General features: G+C 39.2%; 1 protein-coding gene across 4 annotated transcripts in view; it reads left to right on the top strand.

Annotated features, from left to right (window-relative positions):
* RNF111 (ring finger protein 111) overlaps positions 1–22,373 on the top strand; it is a 42,388-nt gene extending 20,015 nt beyond the window's left edge. The window contains exons 4-14 of one of the 4 annotated variants that reach the window (XM_066196156.1): positions 1,543–1,706; positions 4,387–4,584; positions 5,444–5,763; positions 6,550–6,799; positions 8,018–8,369; positions 9,777–9,902; positions 10,557–10,683; positions 18,002–18,094; positions 19,018–19,113; positions 19,961–20,088; positions 20,631–22,373. In XM_066196156.1, the coding sequence (XP_066052253.1) occupies positions 1,543–1,706; positions 4,387–4,584; positions 5,444–5,763; positions 6,550–6,799; positions 8,018–8,369; positions 9,777–9,902; positions 10,557–10,683; positions 18,002–18,094; positions 19,018–19,113; positions 19,961–20,088; positions 20,631–20,748 (1,972 nt within the window). In that variant the 3' untranslated portion in view covers positions 20,749–22,373. The remainder of the gene's footprint in view (positions 1–1,542; positions 1,707–4,386; positions 4,585–5,443; positions 5,764–6,549; positions 6,800–8,017; positions 8,370–9,776; positions 9,903–10,556; positions 10,684–18,001; positions 18,095–19,017; positions 19,114–19,960; positions 20,089–20,630) is intronic. The other 3 variants (XM_066196157.1, XM_066196155.1, XM_066196154.1) reach the window with 3 other exon arrangements.
* The last annotated feature ends 373 nt before the right edge of the window (positions 22,374–22,746 follow it).

The raw sequence follows: 22,746 nt of genomic DNA, 5'->3' as shown, positions 1-22,746 counted from the left end.
TAAACCCAATCAATAACGAAAACCCCCAATCCTAAACCCCCAGACAAAGTAAGGACAAAAATCCCAAAGCACAGCTTTGCCAAAGCTTGAGAATTGAACTAATCTGGAGTTGTTGAGGTGGCTGTATTAGTGTGATTGATGTGCAGAATTTGGGGGAAGCAAAGCTGCACAGTGAGATCCTAGAGAGAGCATGTGTAGGCTGAGTTGACTATCTAGGGATTAGCTGAGCATTTCTCAGGAAAGCAGCCTACTTTTTTGAAGCTGCTGCTGCTGTATATGCTTTCCTGTTCTTCCAAGAATCTTTGGAGGTTTTGTTCCACATTTTCAGATTTTATAGAATCTGTTCAAGTGGACTTCCTTGAAGAAAACTTCAAATTTAAACCTGCCTAAAGCCAGGTGCTTTTAAAAAATAAACAGCTTTGTATATTCCTAGCACCAATGAGATGTGTTTTCTGTAATAACCTTAAGATTTGAAAAAATTTATTCTTTCTTCCCTCACCTTCTGCAGTGCTACAGCCAAAACAGCAGTAGCTCCATGGTGATTCGTGCAGTGGATTTTGTTTGTTTTTAGTGAAGTCATTCCCTTTTCTTCACATTTTCCTCTTCTGAATTTCTGAAGTCTGAGTGCATTGTTTTTCCAAATTGGAAAATGAGAGCCACTTGATTTATGTAAATACTGCAGAGTCAAAGCTTTTTTGAGAGTGAAATGGTAAATACAATACTGTAAAAATATTGTTCCCTTAATTAAAGACTGTAAGCTCCAAAGAGCATGCACACTCCAGAGATCATTGTCTTGAGTGTTAGGGTTTGCATGGCTAAACTGGCCCGAATGGGTACTATGTGTTATAATATACAGAGAAACCCATCCCTTTCCTTAGGTGTGGTTACAGGCTTAGGACCTCCTCTCCTCAAGCCACATTGCTTTTTAGTTTAAGTATCACAAAAAGCTGTTTGCTCTCCAAAGAGAGGGAGCAAAATACTATTAGAGGGAAAGGTCCAGAGATTTTGTATAGTCAAGATATTCTGGAAATTTGAAGTGTAAAAATTATTTGAAGTATAAAAGTTATGAAAGTACTCTGTCACAAGTTAACATGCGAAAGTACTTAATGTTTACAAATTTTTATTGTCTTAGTGGTTGTGTCATCATTTATAGACCTGCTGTTTCAGACTGCACAGGAGTAGTGTAGGATTTGGGGACTCTTCAATTACTATTTACAAAGCTAAAACTGCTTCAGCTATAATTGCTGCCTGGCCAACCTTGTTGTAGGGTTTTAGTGAATTTTTTTTTAAGGTAGCTGCATGTACATGCGACGTGGTTTAAAGACCTTTAAACTCTCCATGCTGGGCATTTGCTGTTCTGTTCTCTGGTAAAGGCTGCTACAGTGTTTGTGTGTTTGGTGGAAGTGGAGCCACGGGGTATCTCAATGTAACAAAATGCTTTTCTAATAATAAAAAAACTCCAAGTAGCTCCTCAAACAGGAGGAGGAGGAATTAATGATGGCAGAATGTAGGGTCGTATCTAAGGTGTTGGCCTTTGCCAAGGTCCCGTTCTGCGCTGGGACACTCGAGGTCGCACTGGGGACAGAGCTCCGGGTCGCACGCCGCCCGGCCCGCGGAGCCGCGATCCCGCAGCCGTGTCTCCACCGTCATCCAGCCCCTCCGGCAGAACGCCGCCGAAGTCGTGGACCTCACCGTGGATGAAGATGGTAAGTTGAATTGTCAGAGAAATCTCTTCAGGAGCAGGATGGGCAGTGTAAGGGCGTTGGAGTTAATTGCATCAGATACAAGGTACCCTTCTATAAGGGTATCTGATTTCCAAGCCTGTCAGAAAACCCTCTTGTGCCCTTCCTTTCAAAATTTAAAGTTTAGCCATTTTCAGTGGGTCTTTGAGATCTAAAGATAAAGTTTTTCTTCCAAAGCTGCCTTGGGTGTGTATCTGAGGGCTGACTCACCAGGCAGAAATTACAGAACAGGTTGGAACTACTTCTTGAAAAATATGCACTCTACTTCAATACAGCACTATAAAAGGAAAGTCTATCATTGCCTATGCTGTGGAGTAGTGACTGTTCTTTCAGGCCTTGAAGTAAAAATAACTTCTAGAAAAAGAAAAAAAGCCCAACCCTAAACTAGTCAAGCGTGTTAGGTTTCTGAAGCTGTAACCTTTCAGTGGTTCCTAGCATTAAAACTGCTGGTACTTATTAAGTCTGTTCCTGGTGAAAATTGTAAGAGCAACTTTTCAGTTATCAAAAAATTGAGAGAAGGAGAAACTGAAGCTCATGTATGTTTATGCACACTTATATTTGCGGATGATGGTGGTTTTGGGGATTCCTTGGGTGCATGTTATTTGTAATGTGAACAGAAGTTTTGTCCCATTGCGGTTCTGTCCCTGAGTGCATTGCAAGCTTAGTATCTTGCAGTATCTGATTCTTCAAGTTGTCGTGGTTTTGGGGTGGGATGGGGAATCAGAAAGGCTTGAGAATAGTTTTGATTAGTTAATGGCTTCTAAGGTAGAGGATGGGTTGATGTACAGATTATTTTTTTATGGATTTACTGTGAAATATCCCAACAGCTCTGTTGTTGAAGGGGTGCAGTATAGGTTTCTATTGCTTTAATTAACTCTTTAAATCCATGTTATAGAATTTAGTCTTGTATTCAGAAACCAAGTTATTTTTAAAATACACTTCCATGATGTGTGTGTTAAAGACTGTTTCTCCTGCCTTCTAGAGGGAAATGCCTAAGATGAGTCTTCCAGGATTTAAGGAGTACTATTTCTGGGTTTAGGAATCAAATTTCACACATGAATTAGTGTAAAATGATCAGACTTAGAAATTAACACTGTAAAAGGCAGCTGTGCAGTTTATCCCTACTTCACTTGTTTTTATCAAAGATACTGGTCTTAAAACTCGGCTGGCTGCTTCCCTGAGTATAAGGATCCTATCTCCTTTTATCTTCTGGGTTCGTGTCTGGGCTGTGTGTTAAGAAATACAATTTGTCGTAGCTAGCAGTTCATGATGGACCAAGCCCCCTGTTTTTCACTGGTTTAGGCAGGGAAGAATCACTCTGTAGGGCTGGTGGTGAAAGTCTCAAGCTGGGGGGGACCCTGAACCTGAGGGAGCTCAGGGTGGCCACTGATCTGACACTGGCTGATCGCTCCTCATTGTAAGCTCTACATGTACTATAAAGTTGCTCTTGTTTTCTGAATTTAAACATTAATATATTTCACCCAAAACGTCTTTAAAATAAATAAAATTAGTGTATTGGAAGGCCACATTGAAAGTTAGAGATTTAAATGTAGATACCAGGTCATGTTTTTTTAATGTGATGAGTTGGAAGACTTGCAAGAGAGAAGATATATTTATTCCTTTGCACACTGAGTTGCTGATACTCCTACTAGATATAGAGAGAAATCTTGAAAGTTCTCTAATTTATTTTATTTTATTTTGGGACTTTGTGTAAAGGATGTATTTGAAGTTTCTTGATGCTTTTTTCCCCCCTGATATCCATGCAGATGATATTTTACTAAAAAAAAACTGAGCTGTTTCTGATAATCTTCCCTTTTATGGTATCTTATATTCTTAGTCATGTCATTGCCTTTCATTACTTAAGAGAAATTTCAAACTTATAGTCAGTCTTTTTCAAAACTAAATTCTAATTATGCCAGCAAGTGTGATTTTAAATTTTAATTTGTTTACAAATATCTAGTAAAGGACAAGATTCATCAAGTGTTTTGGATTTCCAGGATATATTGCTCACTGTTAGCTTTGCAATATGTAACATGAACAGGTATGTACCTTTAAGAGAAGTCCCAAATATTGATAATCTGCTTTTAGCATGTGTTGAGACTAGAAACCAAGCTTATCTTGCTAAAGCCTTTAGTACTATGCATCTGGAATGGTCGAAGTTTATAAAGTAGTACTGCTAGTTTAGATGTTATGCTGTTCTTGGTGTGCCATCTAAAAGTTCTTCTGTTCTTTGTAGGCAATAAAAAGTCATAAGGATAATACTTAATCATAGAGTACTTTGTGGATTCATGGAAGATATCAGCAAGTGTTTTTATCATAAGTACTAAAGTAATTTAATCTCCTTTATAGTAGAGTTTTTTAATCCAGTAAATAAAACTTAAATGTCAAATTTGTTTGAGAATTGATTTTATGTTAATTACTAAAATTTGAGTTGGTTAAAAAAACACGAGAGAGAAAAAGGAGATAATTTTAATTTTCTTTCCATGCACAAGCCTGTCAGGTTTTTGTGTTCTGACTTTCTTAGCTTCTGGCCAGGCCAGAATTGAGTATGTCTTGTAAAATAGATCAAGAGCAGGAACAACAATAAAAAAGCCTCAGCAGCTTTTAAAGCTTAAAGAACATGAAAGCTTTTTTATTTTGCTAGAGCCGACAGTTGTGCCAACCACATCAGCTCGAGTGGAGCCGCAGGTCGTGAGTTCTGCTTCCACTACCAGCTCCAGTACATCTACCTCAGAGCAGGCCTCTGATGCAGCTCCAAACGTCTCCAGCAGCCAGCCCTCTGCAGCACCAGAGACCACTCCCAGTCTCCCCAGTGGCAGCACTGCTGGCACGTCAACTGGAGGTACAGAATAAGAGCTTTGAGCTGTTGCATTGCCTCTGGGTACCGAGGAAGTAGAGGAAGTTAATCAGCGTTCTCCAAATTAAATGCCATGTGAACTTTTAGTACTGAATCTAACGGTAGTAAGCTGAGAAGACAGGAATCTGAAAAAGACCATTGATTTCTCCATAAAGATACAGGAAATTTGCTGGAGCTTTCTGCTTGTGCCTGTTGGAATGATTTGGTTATACATAACGAACCACATCCTTACTTTTTGAGGAGGTGGAGTGTAGTTCACTGGGAATTAAGTCTCTCATTGCAGTGTGTTACAGGGGTGTTATTTCAATGTGTGTTGTAAGGCAGTGAAGCGTGTATCTGGATTCCTTGAGTATATCTCCTGCTGTGGATAACCCCCTGGGGGCACATATATACAGACCTGCACAGAGCTGTATATACAGGAAGCACTAATGACATCACTGAAACAGGGCTGCCCTGTCTGCCAGTGTGGTGAGGGACAATTAACCTGAGTGGACCTCAGTTGCACAGGAATTTGAGGTCTCTGCACACTAACCACATGAAACAATTTTTCCTCCTTTCCCTGCTGATGATGTGCCTTAAATTTGTGGAATAAGGCAAGTGTCAGTTCATGTCCTCCAGTGGTTGCCATGAGTGTTTGCACCTGAACCATTCAGTTTTGCTTCATTTGGCAGGTATAGCAAAGTCTTACTTCTTGTATCTAGTTTTTGTCGTAGTCCCGATCTGGTTTTCGATTGGTTAAATATTCAGTTGTGAGGTACAGGGTGTTTTGTTTCTATTTAAGACACTGCTTTACAGTGATCAGCTTTACTAATTTTTTCACTTCAATATTAACTTTGTTTTCAAGATGAAATAAGAAGAGCTGCATCTAATTCGACACTGGAAACTGGCCCTACGGCCATGCCAAGGCTACCATCGTGCTGCCCCCAGCACTCTCCTTGTGGAGGACCTTCACAGACTCATCATGCATTGGGGCACCCACATACAAGCTGCTTTCAGCAGCATGGCCACCACTTCCAGCATCACCACCATCACCACCACAACCCTCACCCAGCTGTCCCGCTGTCTCCTTCGTTCAGTGACTCCAGCTGCCCTGTGGAAAGGCCTCCTCCCGTGCCTGCCCCGTGTGGAGCGAGCAGCAGTTCTGGCACCAGTTACCATGAGCAGGCACGTTTAATCCTTGTGACTCGCAATCATACCTTGTGACTTGGGATTTCAAGTTGTTCCAGATAGGAGAGAATAGGATAAGGATGCTGAATTATAGATTACTTTCTTGCTCTGGATCAGGCATTACAGGAGGGAACTGAAAGGAAAAATTGAGCTGTAATACATATGAACACAAACCCCTGAAATTTTACAGAAAGACATAATCCTTCAAGTAATCATTGACAGCTGACCTCTTCATGGCTGTAAGATGAGTGACTGCATAGCAAACCAAACATAATTACCTTGAAATATTCTGCCCATCGTAGCAGTTTTGCAATGCAAATCATTGAGCTGCTTTGGGGGAAGAAAAATATCAAGCCTAATGTTCTGTATATAAAAAGTAGAAAAAAGTTGCTTCTCTAAAAGCATTGTTTTTTAAGACTTTTTCAGTAATTAAATCACAGCTGTAAAACAATACAGTCATAAGAAAGAACAGTACTGTGCTAAGTTACAGTATGCAGAACTATCAATCTTATTTATCTGTTGCAGAGGGTTTGGTTGCAGGGCAGCGAGGGTTTTGTTTGGTTTTTGCAGAATCTAGTCCCTCACCAGTTTCACGAATCTAGGAATAAGAAAAGTTAAACCACATCTAAAGAATGTTCCAGAATCAAGTGGTAAAACTTCAAAATTTGGATCTCAGTTGCTTGTGATAGTAATTATTTTTATTTTTTCAATCTGATGCGTGAATTGTGACTTCGCTTTCAATGTCTGAGGAGTGGCTTGCAAACAGCCGGTTTGTTTGTGCAGCAGGCATTGCCAGTCGACCTGAGCAGCAGCGGGATCAGGAGCCACGGCAGCGGCGCCTTCCACGGCACGTCGGCGTTTGACCCGTGCTGTCCCGGCTCGTCGTCGCGCACGGCGCTCTACGGGCACCAGGCGGGCGCGGGGCCCAGCCAGGCGCTGGCCATCGACGGCTACGGCTCGGGCATCGTGCCGCAGCCGCAGCCGCCGCCGCAGGCCTCGCTCTCCTCCTGCCGCCACTACATGCATTCTCCCTGTGAGTACTGCCGGCAGCAGGGAACGCTCCTGCCTGCTGCCACTGAGCCCGCAGCTGGCCTAGCGACACACAGGTTAAGAAATAATTTAAACAGTCAGGGGGTTTGAACGGGACCGAGGTAAAGTTAAAATATTTTTTTATGAGTGATCACAATAACATTGGGACTTCAAAGATGTTTTTACTATGAAATTATTTTTCGTCTCCTTTGTATTCTAGCACTGACCTTTTATTTTGTTTTCCTTGGTTGGTCCCTTATCCCATCCCCCAGTGAGATCAGCTTTAGCAGAGTAATTTGTTTGATTGTGATTTCTTTTTTTTGCATTTTATTCTCTCTGTAGAATAGTGAACCCAGAAGGAGGGGGATTGAACTTTTAAGAATGAAACAACAAATGTAAAGTAATATTAGAAGGGTATTCTGTCCTTCTGCTCCTCCCTCATGAGACCCCACCTGGAATACTGCTTCAGGTTTGGGCTCCTCAGCTCAAGAAGGGCAGGCCTGTTGGAGTGAGTCTGTGGAGGACCATGAAGATGCTCAGAGGGCTGGAGCACCTCTGCTCCAAGGACAGGCTAAGGGAATTGAAATTGTTCAACCTGGCAAGGAGAAGGCTCTGGGAAGACCTTACAGCACCTTCCAGTGCCTAAAGGGGCTCTAAGAGAGCTGAAGAGGGACCTTTGACAAGGGCATGTGATGATAGGACAAGAGGGAGTGGCTTTAAACTGGAAGAGAGTAGATTTAGTTTAGATTTGAGGAAGAAATTCCTCCCTGTGAGGGTGGTGAGGCGCTGGCACAGCTTGTGGGGTGAAGCTGTGTTTGCCCCTTCCCTGGTAGTGTTCAGGGCCAGACTGGACATGGCTTGGAGCAGCCTTGTCTAGTTGAAGGTGTCCCTGTCCATGGCAGGGGCTTGAAACAAGATGATCTTTGAAGTCCTTTCCAACCCAGACCTTTCTATGTACCTTTTCCAGTTGGTATCACATTTTCTTCTTCTTTTTGCCAGTATTGGAAAACAGAATGCTTTTGGCTGCAGAAAATGTAGGTTTCTTGTAGGGTATATTGCTAGAATCACTTTATTTAAAAGTTGCATAAACACATTCCAATGTTGCCACTGTTTAAACTGGTGTAATAATACTGTAATACCTGTGTGAAGATACTTCTTAAAATAAATTTGAATCAAAACGTGCAATTGACCAAATTAAAAGCACCTGATGTTTTCATTGCAGATGCTTCCCTGACCAGACCTCTTCACCATCAAGCTTCTGCATGTCCTCACTCTCATGGAAATCCTCCTCCACAGCCACAACCTCCGCCTCAAGTGGATTATGTTATCCCTCATCCAGTGCATCCCTTTCATCCCTCAATCTCCTCTCATGCATCTTCTCATCCTGTTCCACCTCCACCACCAACTCATCCCTTAGCCAATGCAGCTGCTCCAATACCCCAGCATCTCCCTGCAACACACCAGCCAATATCCCACCACATCCCTGCAACAGCACCTCCAGCACAGCGGCTACATCCTCATGAAGTGATCCAGAGGATGGAGGTCCAGAGAAGAAGAATGATGCAACACCCAACGTATGTCACAAATGTACTCAGAACAATAGCTAAACATATAATTCGTTTCCCTCAGGTTTGTAAAATGTTGCATGTGAATCTCAAACTGTTAATTGCACGGCTAGGAACTGTTAGTGTTAAACCTTGGTAAGAAGTGTCTTTACAAATCGTCAGAGTCCTGCGAGCGTTAGGACTGACCCTGCTCTGTCATGTCTCTCAGTAGTGTCTCCAGGTAAGGCACAAAGGGGGCATGGAAGATAAAGGGAGTTTCTCTTGCCCTTACTGTGGATAGTTAGCAGGAACTCCTTTTCAGGCTGGACAGCCTAGAGAATACATCATCAACTCTGGTATCCTTCCTGTCCAGCAATATAGTGCCTTTTCAGGATTGGAAGTAGAGAATGGTTAGAGTCTTCTTCTCACTGTCGTGTATCAAAGCAGTGCATCTGTATAACATGTGGGCTTTCTGTTAATTTTTTGGCTAATAACACACCCATAAAGATTGTGGGATGGACACCCTAGGAGTTTTATATTTAAACATTATTTCTGTAATTTTAAAGGTGTTTCTTTTAGATTAAGACTTGTTTTAGGGGATATGAATCTACATGATGTTCAGGTTTCATGAAACTGTGGAAGTTGTTTTGCTGTTTTTGGGGTTTTTTAAATTAAATTGCGTTCTTCCAGATTTTTTTCCCATAGTTACGTTGATAAACTGAAGGGAAGTGAGACTACAAATATGTTCTGCTGATAGGTCTACTTTGTCAAGTAGTTTAAGGTGGTACTGAACCTGGAGAACATCTGCTTTTGGTAAAACCCAGGTTTTCAGGCTGACTAGTAAACCATCCTTTCTGCATTGAAAGCAATGGAAAGAAAAATCCTAATCCATTTCTTTCTGTGGTAAAGTAGGTGAAGTGGGAAAGCAGCAGAAATCAGTCAGCAGGAATTTTTTTTCAAATGCATAGTTGTTCTGTACCAGCTGGCATGGATAAAAACTGTGTGCCCCATTTACCTGAGCTATGATGCAAGCATGGTTCAAAGAAAATGTCCTCTGATTAGTATATTAAGTTTCCCCTGGTTACTTTTGGTGGTATAGTTTTACTAGAAATAATCTGCAGCAGAGAATGACACTGAATCTGAGCATGTGTCGCATGGCCCTCCCTTTCCTACCTGCCCTTTGAGGTTAGGATTAAACACTTTTTCACTCTCTGTAGTCATGGCTGCCAAGTGAAGGGCAGGTCACTGTAGCTGGCTTTGGCTTTGAATGTGAAATCTGTGTTAAAATTAGTTTGTAACTTACATCTAAAGTAGAAATTAAAATACTCTGTGGTGAGTTAAAGTAGTCGCTTGGTCTGTAGCATCTTGGTTATGGGTGTTGGTTTCTTCATTCTTAAAAGTAGGTGAGATTAATTGTGGCTGTTCTTTGTTGTTTAGACGTGCTCATGAGCGGCCTCCTCCACATCCTCACAGAATGCATCCCAATTATGGTCATGGGCATCACATCCATGTGCCTCAGACCATGTCTTCCCATCCTCGACAGGCTCCAGAGAGATCTGCCTGGTGAGTAATCTGATGCTGTTTGAGCTCTTGGGACTCTGGGCAGGAGACCAGAATGTGCTGATCACAGTGCTCATAATGCTGGCTGGGGTTTTAAAAGCTGCTGCGTGTACCTTTAGTTTAAAATTTGTAGATGTTGATACGGCTTTGAAATACTGCTTTGAGTACTCAGTATTTTAAATATATTTCTAGGTTTTTAAGGTTTTTTTAAGGTTTTGTAGTATAGACTAGTATATTCTCTCCTTCGTTTGAACTTATTTACAATTGCATCAGGCCCACTGATGAAGCATGCACTTCTGTTCCACAATATATTTATTATTAAAAAAAATACTTTTGGCCATTAGTGAAGAGGTGCATGCATGACAACTGCAGTTCCCTCAGCATGTGCTGCAGAGAAGACTCTACATGGATAATATTACCGGGCACAGTAAATGTGGAGTTGTCTCAATTTTTTCATACTAAATCTTTGCAGCTGTTTTAAAAATAACTTCTAGTTATGATAGGAGGATTTTTTAGCAAAGTTTAAAAATGGTTAAAAAAATATTTCACCTACAACTGCTGTAGCTGTACTGTGTTGTAGGCTCTCCAAAGCAGTGGGATTGTACCTAGGAGGCAGGCTGTTCCTTTACTGTAATGCCACTTTCGTTCATGTGACAGGGAACTAGGAATTGAAGCTGGTGTGACTGCAGCCACTTACCCTCCAGGGCCCTTGCATCCTCACTTGGCCCACTACCATGCACCTCCTCGACTGCACCACTTGCAAATAGGGGCTCTTCCTCTAATGGTAAGGAGATAGCTTATGGAAAATTATGATCATTGGTCGTTTTGATTTTGTTTGTCAGGAAAATAGGTATCTGTGTATACACTGCTGCAGAATGCTTAACTGGAAATATTTCACTGTGTTTGTCTGTGTGTTACTCCCAGCGAGGGAGCTTGAGCAGGCCTATTGTGTAGTAAGAGGAAACAGTACAGGGACACGTACATTTCTAACTTCAGCTCCTGTAAAATGAAATATACTTCAACTAAATTGTCACTTGCATTGCAATGCATTGACCCTCTGCATCTGATTTTTAAAGTTCAGATTATTCTTTATTGAGTTTTGGATTGTTAAAGGTCCCAACTTTCCACCCAATGCATGAGAATTAGCACTGATTCTTTCTTTTTAAGGTGTGTATACACACAACTAGAATTCCATCTAGAGATTTGATTGTTTTCAAATAATATTTATTATTCATTAACCTTATTCTGTGTGATAAAGTATATAATTTTGTAGCATGAAGAGTTATAATCTGCAGGAAGTGTGAGGGTAAGGTAGTCCTCTGTTATGCAATTTTTTTAATCTACAGTAGAAAACCAAAACAAACCAACATATCTGTACTGTTGTTACAGAATATTATTTTTGAAAGAATGTTTTTAGGTTTAGTTAAAATTTTTCATAATTTTGTTTAATGAAGATTCACAAAGAAACAAATTTAGTTTGAGTGTATTTAGTGTTTTATGTGGTCAAGCAATAATGTTTAATCCTCTTAAAGCTAGTTAATCTAACCAAAATTGTAAATGAATGGTAAATTTATAACTTAGAAAACCCCTGCAAGTCTCCTCCTTTCAAAATTCCTCTTTTAGCAGCCTGAATTGACATTTGGGGCTTGAACTGTAAATTTACAACCAAATTGTAGGAACTGTCTCCAGAATGGTCTTGTATTGCGTGTTCCTCACTCTTTAACCACCAGATATGATGATCCTTCAGTACCTCCCTGATGTGTGAGGGTTGGTCATTCGTGCGTGCTGCTCACATACTTAGCACAGACTTTCTAAAGCAGTTGGAGAATTTGATATTTTAGTGTAGCCAGTGAGATTCTTAGTGCATAGCCTTCTCCTGTGCATCTTCTCTTCAAATTAAGTTTTTCTGCATTCTTCAGTTAATGTCTGCTTGTTGAAGTGGATGAAAGATGGCTTTACTCTCTCACATTTATTTCATGTGTTGTACTGTTACAGGTAACATCAGCTGCTTTAGAATCCCTCCTAATGGTTCAGGGAACTGTAATTGTGTTAGGAGGCAATGAGTTAAACCTGTGCTTGTTTTAGCTCATTTTCGTCAGGGCTAGTAAGTCATCTGTGGGATTTACTTCAATTATTGTTGTGACGTTTCTAGAAACTTAGGAGTTCAGATGGTCCTTATATTGCAGTGTGATGTGAAACTTTTAATTGTATTTTAATTGGGATATTCTCACAGCTGAAATGTTACATAAGCAAATAGTTGGGACCCCACTCTTCATCTTTTTAGCAGTAGAGGAGAAGAAAGCTATGATAGAGAATGTTCAGAAGTATTTCCTGAATGCGTGATAAAATATTTTAGGGATTTATGCCCTCCTACTTGGTAACTGCAGTTTCTAATTGGTAAAAGTGGCAGATGAAATAAGGATCTTGAAATCTACAGAAATTTGTGTAAGTGTTTATGTAGGGACATTTGATCCTTATAACAGTAATTAATGAGTGTCTGAGTGAAACTGAAGTTTGTGTTTTGGGGCTTTGTACACACTGCACTGACAGCATGTTTCATCCTGAACAGACTGCTCTAAGCAGCACTTCCTCGAGTGTTTGGGGTCTGGTTTGAACCTTGCTGTGATCAGATCGAGCTCTGTGGCTTTGAAGGTGTGTAGAGTCTGACTAATTTGAAGTGTATTCACACACTAGAAGAACATGAAGAGAGGTTGGAGCTCTGCTAGAAGTTATATATACAATGAGTTCAAAGCATTACAAATGCCTTTTGATGACTCTAAATAAAGAAAGTCACAGGTTTTGTTGGCATGTGTGTGAAAGTACGAGGGATCTGTCTGCAAAACTTATTTTGAATAGAGACTAAGTCGTCAGTGAATTTTTTTGTGTAACAAACTTGACTGGATTTTAAACAAAGGTGCTGTTTCAAGCAACAGATTATTTGCACCTGCCACGTGTTTTTTTCTTTATAACTTTAGGAATAGGGGATGGGGGAAGAGAGGCTGAACTGTGAATAGAGTCCCTCTACAAAGTTGTTAATGTTCTAAGGAGTGCTGTTTTCAAGTACAGAGGGTACTAAATAGAGATTTCATAAGTCATATATTTTGATGCAGATACCATAAACTATTATTTTTTTTGAGAGGGGGGTGTCTTTTAAAGTAACTGATGCAGTTACTCAACTAAGAATTTCATTAGTATTGAATCCACTGTGTGAAATGGCTTGCAGTGCAATTGGCAGTGTGCCTTTTTTATGTGCAGTACTGAAACCCTTTCAAACCACCACCACCACATAATGGATTATTTGGGCTCTAATGACATTAGTACTCTGTATCACTTTCTGACTTTAATTAGATGCAGATAACCAAATCTTTATCTACTCCGTGCTGAAATGCAGACTGCAGTTTTAATCCTCAGGGAGACAAGATGATAAAGATAAGTGGGGGAAGATAATCAGTGTTCAGCAGCTTTGACAGTCCAAATAGAGGGTTGGGGAAACAAAATCTCCTTTTATACTATATATTTTTTACTGGTTGTAAAGACTTCTCCCTGTTTAAGTGATGTTTCAGGAGTCCTAGATTAAAAGCACTTAGGAAGAGCTTTCTTCATATCTGTGTATCCAAGGTGTCAGGCAGCTTCCCTTCTTGATTTAAATAATTAGTTTGTGATCACGGCTTAGACTTTGTTTATTACTGTTTTATGGCCTTGTATGTGCTGAGGAAAGAGCTGTTGAATGAAATCCTTTCTGGACAAATACCCATTCTGCTAACTGATCATTTTTAGGGACATTCAAGTGAAGATCAGTGCATGGCATAACTAATGGAACATTAGACAAGAAGGATGCAGGACACAAAGGCTTTTTTTGTTCCTCTGTTCTTCTCTGATACCAGTGTTTGTTGTTAGATGCCACTTCTATTTCTGTTTACTCTGGATTCCTTTGGCTGCTCCTTTGGCACTGTTAGTGAAAGACTTTTTGACTGGGGGTTCTAGCACTGTTTACCACATCAGGGTGGGCAGGATGGCAATTTCTGTAATCTATTATTGGGTGTATTGTCCCAGACTCCTGACTCCAGCTTCTTCTGCCCTTTTGAATAATGTCCTGTTGAATGTGAATTTCAGGGGTGAGGGAGAAATTATTGGGACTTTGTAGTGTGCTAGGCATGATGTAATCAATCTCTCTAGAGGTGATGCAAGCCTTGAGAAGACTCCTTAATTTATCTGTGGACCTGCAGCTTCTCAGTCTGAGGGAGATCTTTGGATCATATTTAAAACAAAAACCAAAACCCCAAGCAAACCCCACAAAACAGCAACAAAAACCCCAAGCAAACCTAAAGTTTTTTTATGGTACCCTAATATCTCTGAGGTATTTCACATCTAGCTTTCAATATGCTGTGCCCTCTTTTTCTTCTATTGCAGAGCCTTACTGTTTTGTTCCTTTACCTGTGGATTGATTCAAAGTATTTGAGGCTGTCTTTACACTTAGTTGTGAAAATCCTTGGGGATTTGGAGGTGCAAACCAGTAAGTCCCATCACATTATGGTAGTTGTGTGCTGGTCAGAGTAATATTGTTCAGAGTGTAGTCACATGGGTGTTGCGTTGCAGCTCTTAGAGATGCAGTTGTTCTGTGCCCCAAAAGCCAACAAGTTTCTGTGTAACACCTGAGCACTTAAGGCTGTAACTTGATGTAGTAAGAATAGTTCAAGATGAACTTCAGGTTTGAAATAGCCTCGATTAGCTGCGTCAAATAGAATTGCATTTTTAAGAAAAATCTTCCAGTTTTCTTTCTTAATATAAACATGAATTAATGTTCTTTGTTTTTTGTAGAATAAAAGCTATTGAAGAGCACTCACTTTGTTCCCCTAAGGCACAGGTACCATTGGGTTTTATCTGTGTAGCAGATGGTATTTCATTGGGTTCCTTCACACAGTTATTTTCTATAAAAACTGCATCTTTTTCCTGTTTGTATTTGGCTTAAGACATTAAATGATGAGCTTTACTTCTCTTTGTGTGTTGATAGTAGCGGAGGAGTTAATTAACTGAAAAGGCTTCCACTGGGGATTTGTTCTCGTACCTATGAAATCATACTTAATGTGAACCATGGAGGCTGGGGTGGACAAGATAAGTGGTACCATACAGGGCAGGAATCTCTCACTGACTGGCAACTGAAAAGCAGAAGGATCCTGCAAAGATAGAGGGTATTTAAAGGAGAGAGTAGCAAGGAAGAAAGCCTTCCCTGCAGGTTAGATGTTTCCGAGTGTTGAGAATGTTTATGTTGTAAATGGTTCAGACTTAACCTTGAATTATTTTAGTTGCTGCAGATTTTTGTGGTCATGGAAAGTATCAATAGAAAGTGCAAAACAAGAAACAAATGATACTTCTGCAGTTCTTGGCAGACTTGTGCTGGAATTTGCAGGTCCAGAATATATTGCTTTAAAGTATGTGTTTTTATTTGACCTTATCCAAAAGAATATATACCAACACGTAGTGCAGACTGGCGTTGCTTACATTCTTCATTAGCTTTAACCTTTTCCTTTTTTCTTACATTCTCTTTGAAAACTTACTGAAAACTAGCTTCTGCGTGCGTGTGAAGCTCTTCAAGAGAGCTGAAATCTTTTTACATTTGAAGTTTGGTGGTAACTGTCAAAGGGATTTTAGTAAGACTTTTCTTAGTTGGGTATTATTGATAGTTCTCTCTTGCAAATATTTTCTTCATCTTGTAGTCACAAATGTGCTTAGTTAAAATTTTGCTGTTAGGAGGCTGCTTATTCCACAGGTGTAAGAGAACTGTTTTATTTCTTTTTTTTTTTCTTAGAGATGTTTTTTCAGAGTAGCATTTTACCCGACCAGAAATGTGAGCTGTGCTGTCAGGGTATTTTGTAAAAGAGCCTGTACATAATGTATGTTCTTGTAATTTTGCAGAGGTGTTAGACCATCCCCATCAGGATAATCTGAAGGCCCATTTATTAGCATAAAAACACCTTGTCCCACACAAGATTTCTGTTGTCTTGAGTTCAGTAGTTTGTTGTGGTAGGTACTCTGAACAATTTTTAGGCTTTTACTGTTAAAATTAAATTCAGTAGGTTTCTTAGTCTCCAGTAGCAGAATTTGTTCCAAGTAAGAACACCTATGCAGGTGCGTGTCTCTGCAGTTGGTAAACTGACTGCTGAGGCAATTGGAACTGTAATTATGGAATTACAGCCATACATCTGTGACTTTGTACCTCTTGTAATGATGCGCTATCTGCGCTGTCAGATGCATTGTTTTCCAAAAGACTGAATTCAAATCCTGGTCAATAAGAAGAAGGCATTGAATACCATTTCTGAGACTTGGGTTAAGTTTTTTCAGGAATTCCTCTCCTCTGAGTGGTGGCCATTGATTCCCAATGTTAAAATACACAATAAAATTTTCCAAATTATGCCACACAGGTCTATGCCTAGTGAAAACCTGGCACAATAAGTATGTTCATAGTGTGAGTGAATGACCTAGTTCTTTAAATGCATTTGCTGTAATTGGAAGCTGAAGTACAATTACACGCTAAAATGCAGAATGAATCAGTGATTATCTGAATTTTCATACAAATCAGCATATTTTTAATCTGCTCCCCCAAATTTCCTTAGTTACAGCCACAGTTTATATTGTCAGACAGTCAGGGCTATGATACCAACAAATATTACTTACGTGAAGTATTTCAATATGCACGTGAGTATGCATCTTTGGTTTCTGTCACTCTGATTTGTTAACATTTAAGACCAGTATTGGGGCTGTATTTGTGATGGATGTTGGCACTACATTGTCATTTAACAAGCGCCACATAAACTGCTTTAAAATAATCAGATTCTGCCTTTCTCTTCTGGAAAAGAATTATTTAGGGCAGGGGAATCTTGTCTGTCCCTGTCAGCTTTTAGTTACAAGACTGGAATTGAACACTCTAGAAAGGCAGCTTGTTGGTCTCTTATTTCATGTGGGTAGCTTTGTCTAGGTGTGTGCTTTTCCACAACGCATTCATTGAGTTTACACCTTTATGTATGTTAAACTTGGAAGTGTCTGATGGAAAGAAGAAGAGCAACATGTGTATATGTGACTTCATGAATAGTATCTGAGATATCTGATTTGTGGACAGCCTCATGAGATGAATGTTGAGCTGTCATATACAGCAGCAGAGACATTATCAGCTGATAGCACAGAAGGGAAAATGGTACTCAAGTATTTCCAAGTGAATTGCTGCTTATGGTCTTCCTGTCCATGTGCTGTGGGATTAAGTAAACCAAATCTGCTGATCAGTTTGGGGTTTTTTCACCTGTTCATTAAAAATTGCTATTGGGATGTTTCTGACGAGAAGTCAGTACTATTTTCACTCATCTTGCTGGGGTAAAAAAAGGAATGCAGCAGCCCTGCTGTGGAGGTGGTCCCTGCTGTATTAACTGTCCTTCAGCTTTGCTCTGTGAAGAGTGCTGGTGCTTGAAAGCGCTGTGGGATATAGCACTGGACACTGGTCTTTTGTTCACTGCTTGTATCTCTTACTGTGCAAGGAGGTTTAGTGGATGCTTGAATGCAGAGTGTATGTGGAGTTAACTGTGACTTCAGATGCAAGTTTTGAGTGTTAATTTTGATCAGCTTCTAAATTTAAAGTGTGTCTGAAGATGTTCAGTTCTTTTGAGTCATATAAGAGTATTGGCTGCTTTTTCCAGATTGGGTTTTTTAGGCTTGTTTCTTCTGTGGTACCAAAAGCTATTATTTGAGAATAATGAGTACTTTTCATAACTTCATGTGTAGCTGTTAGGTTACCGCTGTTAGCTGTTTACAAAAATAGGTAGATAATTATGATGGTGTGTATAATGTAGATTGAGATTTTGAGACTTGGGAATTGTAATGCAGATGTGGAGAGATTACAGGAAAGGATCTGGTCTCACTTCTGTTTTGCTTCTGGTTATGTTTAGATGTGTCAGAGTGGTGTTTGTGTTGTGCTGTCAGTTGGAATTGTGTGCTCAGGCTGAGGAGTATAAAAAGTGATTCAATGAAAGCAAAAGGAATTTAAATTTTTCAAAGTGACCAGTAGAATACTGAAACTGTTCTGAATAGGTTTAACTTAACATCTGCTGTTTGACTAGGTACCAGACATGGCGGGCTACCCTCACATCCGTTACATTTCATCGGGATTGGATGGAACATCATTCAGAGGCCCTTTCAGGGGCAATTTTGAGGTTTGTAATAGAATAAAAGTAGATATATGTCAAAACGTGTCATGAGGAAATATGGGGGGTGTATGATAGGGCTAGTTCCATATAAAGATAGAAAAGAATCATAAAGAAAATACCCTTTACTTACAGAATGCCCTCAGAATTGTGGAGTGGGACAAAAGCATATTGAAAAGTTGGTTAGGAAAAGGTGCCCTGTGAACAATGCAGGTTAGGTGGCAATTAGCTGACAGTACATCTTGCTCTGCCCACCAGCCATCAGTAGGACTGAGTAGTCCCATGACATTCTGGGAGAAGGCAGAGGTGTCTCTGAGTAACTGTGCCAGGATCCTCCAAGTGAGGCTGAAACTTGGCCACACTCACAGTGCTGTCCTGTTGAATAGTGCAGGAATTGAAATGGAGTGAAGGAAAAAAACCAGGAGAACGTAAAAGGTATCAGATGCAGAGAGTTAATGACCTAGACCACTGAAAACCTCTTCAGTGACATGTCATGGTTCTAAGAAACTCATTGCTGGAGAAAAATAAATCAGTTGTTGTATTTTGACTTAAGCAACCTTTTTTTTTTCTTCAAAGCCTTCATGACTGTTAGCAAATATTTACAGAGCATATTTTAATTGCCTTTTCCTCATTAGACACAGAAGCATGTGTGAACATACTGATAGGCATTTCTAGCTGACAAACTCATTTTTTGGTAGTAAAATAGTATTTCCCTAGAACTTAAAATACCAGACCGTGTTGTGTGGGTTTTTCTACAGAAGCCCATCACTTTTCCCACACAACATACTCTTTCTGGCTTTGCCTGTATTTAATTAACTCAGGAAATAAGAGTTTGTCATTCTAAAAATGAAAATGGGTTAGAATAAAACTAATACTTCCTCAAGGTAGGTGAAATAATAGTTTTTACACTGTTTATTCCTTCATGATTTTAGGAGCTGATTCACTTGGAGGAACGACTAGGCAATGTTAATCGTGGAGCAACACAGGGAACTATAGAAAGATGCACATATCCACATAAATACAAAAAGGTGAGGATTTCTCAAATTGTGGCCTGTCTGTAATATTTCTTGGAACTCGTAATAATGTTAAAGGTTAGCTTAAATCTGCAGAAATGTCAGCTTCAAAGAGGACATGTTTTCTGTATCTTGAAATTTCAAGGATCGTAAACAAAGCTTACAATGCCACTTGTTTCACAAGGAAAATTTAAACTTCGTTCCTTAGATAAAGGGCTACTGTGATGTGATAAACAGCAGTGGTTTGATATGATTAACTTGTCCAGTAGTTACAAGTAGCCTTGTGATTAGTGAAATAACTGCTGGAAATAGCAAACAGACTTCAGTGGTAGCTCACAAACTAAGGCTCTATGTCTGCAGTAAACCGTTACATACCTGCTTGGTACGCATCAATTTGACCTTTACTTTCAGCACATGGGGAAGACAGGAACACCAGGAGGTTTTGAACTGGGGTCCACTCAGTTTTGACAACTGAGGTTGTCTCTCAATTGTAGTTCAGTCTGTGATAATATACAATCCCATCCACATGACACTGTTCTTTCATACTTGATAAATAGTGACAAGACAGTAGGTTGAAAGGATTTTTGTTTGCCTCTACATAAATGAAATTAAGATATTTAATAGACAATAAGTAAAAGGACTGGTTGCAGCACTATGAAATTAATAGTCCAGTAGACTCTTATAATTAACAACAATTAAATCTGAGATACCTGGCTTTTTTGCTCCAAGTGCTGGCTTTTGATTCATTTTGGTTCAAATATATTTTAATAAAGATTACAAAATGTTTTCAAAGAAATGTGTTGAATATGTATCAAAAACAGATTTTACTCAGTTTGTCAATAATGTCATCTCTACTAATAAGGTAACAACTGATTGGTTCTCACAGAGGAAACTGCACTGCAAACAAGATGGGGAGGAAGGAACAGAAGAAGACACAGAGGAAAAGTGCACCATCTGTTTGTCTATATTGGAGGAAGGTGAAGATGTCAGGTAATAACACAGAGTATCAGAGTATAATGTTGATGTTCTGGCTTTGACACCATACTTGAATCTGGTGCACTGCTTTGCAGTACTGCTTAGGTTAACAGTTACAGGTAACTACTGTCATTGAACTAATAGAGTAGAACAAGTTGCAGTTGAAAATAGACATTGTTCAGTCTGTATTGTTGTTAGGTGGAGTGTAGACTATTCTGTCAGTCTTCTATAGTTTGACTGCCCGTGTTACAACATGAGCCCAAGCTGATGCCCTGAATTAATCAGGACTGTCAGTATTCCTGAAGTTAATGCTCCTTAAACTCCAACAGGTTTAAATCAGTGTAATACAGCAGAAGCCAGTTGATGCTTGACTTCCTTGCCCATATCCATTTCTCTTTGGAACTAGACAGAATGCATGTGCAGCTGGAAAGGCTATGAAACCTGTGGGAAAACAGAGCTCAGTAGCAAGGCCCACACCCCACAGTGTGTTTTTTCCAATGGGTGTGTTGATATGGAAATGCTTTATTAACACTAATGTTTTTGTGTTCTGATGACAGGCGCCTTCCATGTATGCACCTTTTCCACCAAGTCTGTGTAGATCAGTGGTTGATTACTAACAAGAAGTGCCCCATTTGCAGAGTGGACATTGAGGCTCAGCTGCCTAGTGAAAGTTGACACTGCTTTCCAGAACTCTTGTCCTCCCTCTCGCTCCCTCTCATCCTTCCTGGTACTGCAGTCAACCAAAGATGGCATGACTTACCTGCGCAGATTTGGAAGCATTGAACCCAGAGTGCTGGCTCTGCTATATGGTACAACTAATGCTAGACCTACAGTTTATGTAGAAGACAGTTGAGTTTCAGTGTATTTATAAATTTATTTGTTTGTTTTACATTTTTTTCTTTAAATTCATTACTGTATTTTTGCATGGTCCCTTGTATTGCATTTGTTTGCACATATTATGGGCTTTGTGACCCCAAACTTGCAGGCGAGATTAGCTGCTTTAGTAAGTAGAATTGTGTGGTCTCTTATTTGGTTTGTTTTATGTAGTATCAAGCTTTGAAAGTATGATTTCACTCGTTACTAACCTTGAATTCCTTAATTTAATCGATCATATATATTTTAGTTTAAATGTATAAAGATCATCTAGAAAAGGATAATATTATGTATTGAGACATTCCTTAATTAGGAAAAAATGGCTGCTGTATATTTACAAGATCAGTTATGAGTCAAATAACATCCTTAATACTGGGAACAGAATATGAATTATATTCAGTTTGACTGATACATATAACATACTCATCACCAGAGTTTTTGTCTGATCAGATTTTTGTGTTTGTTTTTGAAATTTCAGCACAATGCAGATATATTTGAATGTCAATATTAAACATTTAGACTGCTGTTCAGATTGTATTTATCATTTTCTTCTATGTCTAGAAATTTGAATCCCTAACTTAAATATATGCTGCTGTGAAACAGCTCTTAGTGAACACTAAATGGTGATTTCAGTTAGCTGGATTGTAGATACTTGCAGATTGAAAAAATTATTAGGGACATGGAAAAAGCTTAGAATCTGTTTGGTCTTCTGCTAACTTAAGTTGAAGTATCTGCGCACATTGAGGGTTGGTTTTTTGGGGGTTTTTTTTGACTGTGTTTTTTGTTTATTTGTTTGGATTTTGTTGGTTTGTGTTTTTTTAATATAAAACCATTCAATAAGGACTTAAAGCTGCAGGGTTTTTGTTTGGGTTTATATACATGAATTCATAGAATTTCTAAGGATTCCAGGCTTGTCTTGGGATTTTTATTAGATTTAAAGTTAATAAAGTTAGCTAAATCCACTTGTCTCTTGTTTTTATTTTTCATTAGTAAGTTGAAAGCCTGTAAATTCCTGTAGAAACTGAGACACAAATTATGTGGTTCCCTAGTTTTTGTCTTGATCATAGATTCCCTCTTTATAAATTACCAACAGTCCATCACTGATTGAAATATTTTCTATAGTTAAGATTTGCTGCATAATATAGTATATAGAATTAAGTTATAATGTACTAACATTTTGCCTTTGAAGGAGGTTCTAATTCATATCGGGATTCAAGTTGCTCATCAACATTCTTTCATGTCTAATAGATTATAGTTTATTTAAATGTGCTCAACATAGCAAAATGCAAATGTGCAAAAACATTGAGACAGTATTACTGTCACTTTGGAAAGGATGTTCCTTGGGGATCATATATGAACATGTCAATTTAGCTTGCATTAAGCCACCTGCTATGTAAGTGGATTGAATAATAAATACCTTCAGTTTCTCTTGTCTTTGTCTTTCACGATCAGATTAAGTGTAAAATGGTTTACAATAAACCTGGAAGATAAACTGTTACATTTACACTACAAAATCAATTTATAAATATGACCTTATCTAATTTGATGCCTGTTCTGTATGGTTAAAGCTGCTTCCCCTTTTTTTTTTTTTTTTTTTTTTTTAACCTGTTAGTAGCATTTGTGAGTACAGTGTCTATTGCTGGCAACAAACTTCACACCTCTGGCACTGAGGCTTTAAACAGAGAAATTTTATTCCAGCATGTGAGATAAACTGACCTTTCCAAGCTTAATTGCATTGCTAAAACTGAACTAAAACCACTTTGTGCTTGTGTGATGGGGATTATGGGAGAGAGGCAAGAC

This window comes from Chamaea fasciata, unplaced genomic scaffold, assembly GCF_029207755.1.
Source record: "Chamaea fasciata isolate MVZ Bird 193981 ecotype frontalis unplaced genomic scaffold, bChaFas1.0.hap1 SCAF_14, whole genome shotgun sequence".
Classification (NCBI taxonomy): Eukaryota; Metazoa; Chordata; class Aves; order Passeriformes; family Sylviidae; genus Chamaea; species Chamaea fasciata.
Note: the sequence above shows the minus strand (reverse complement) of the source record. Positions and strands in the feature narration are given on the sequence as shown.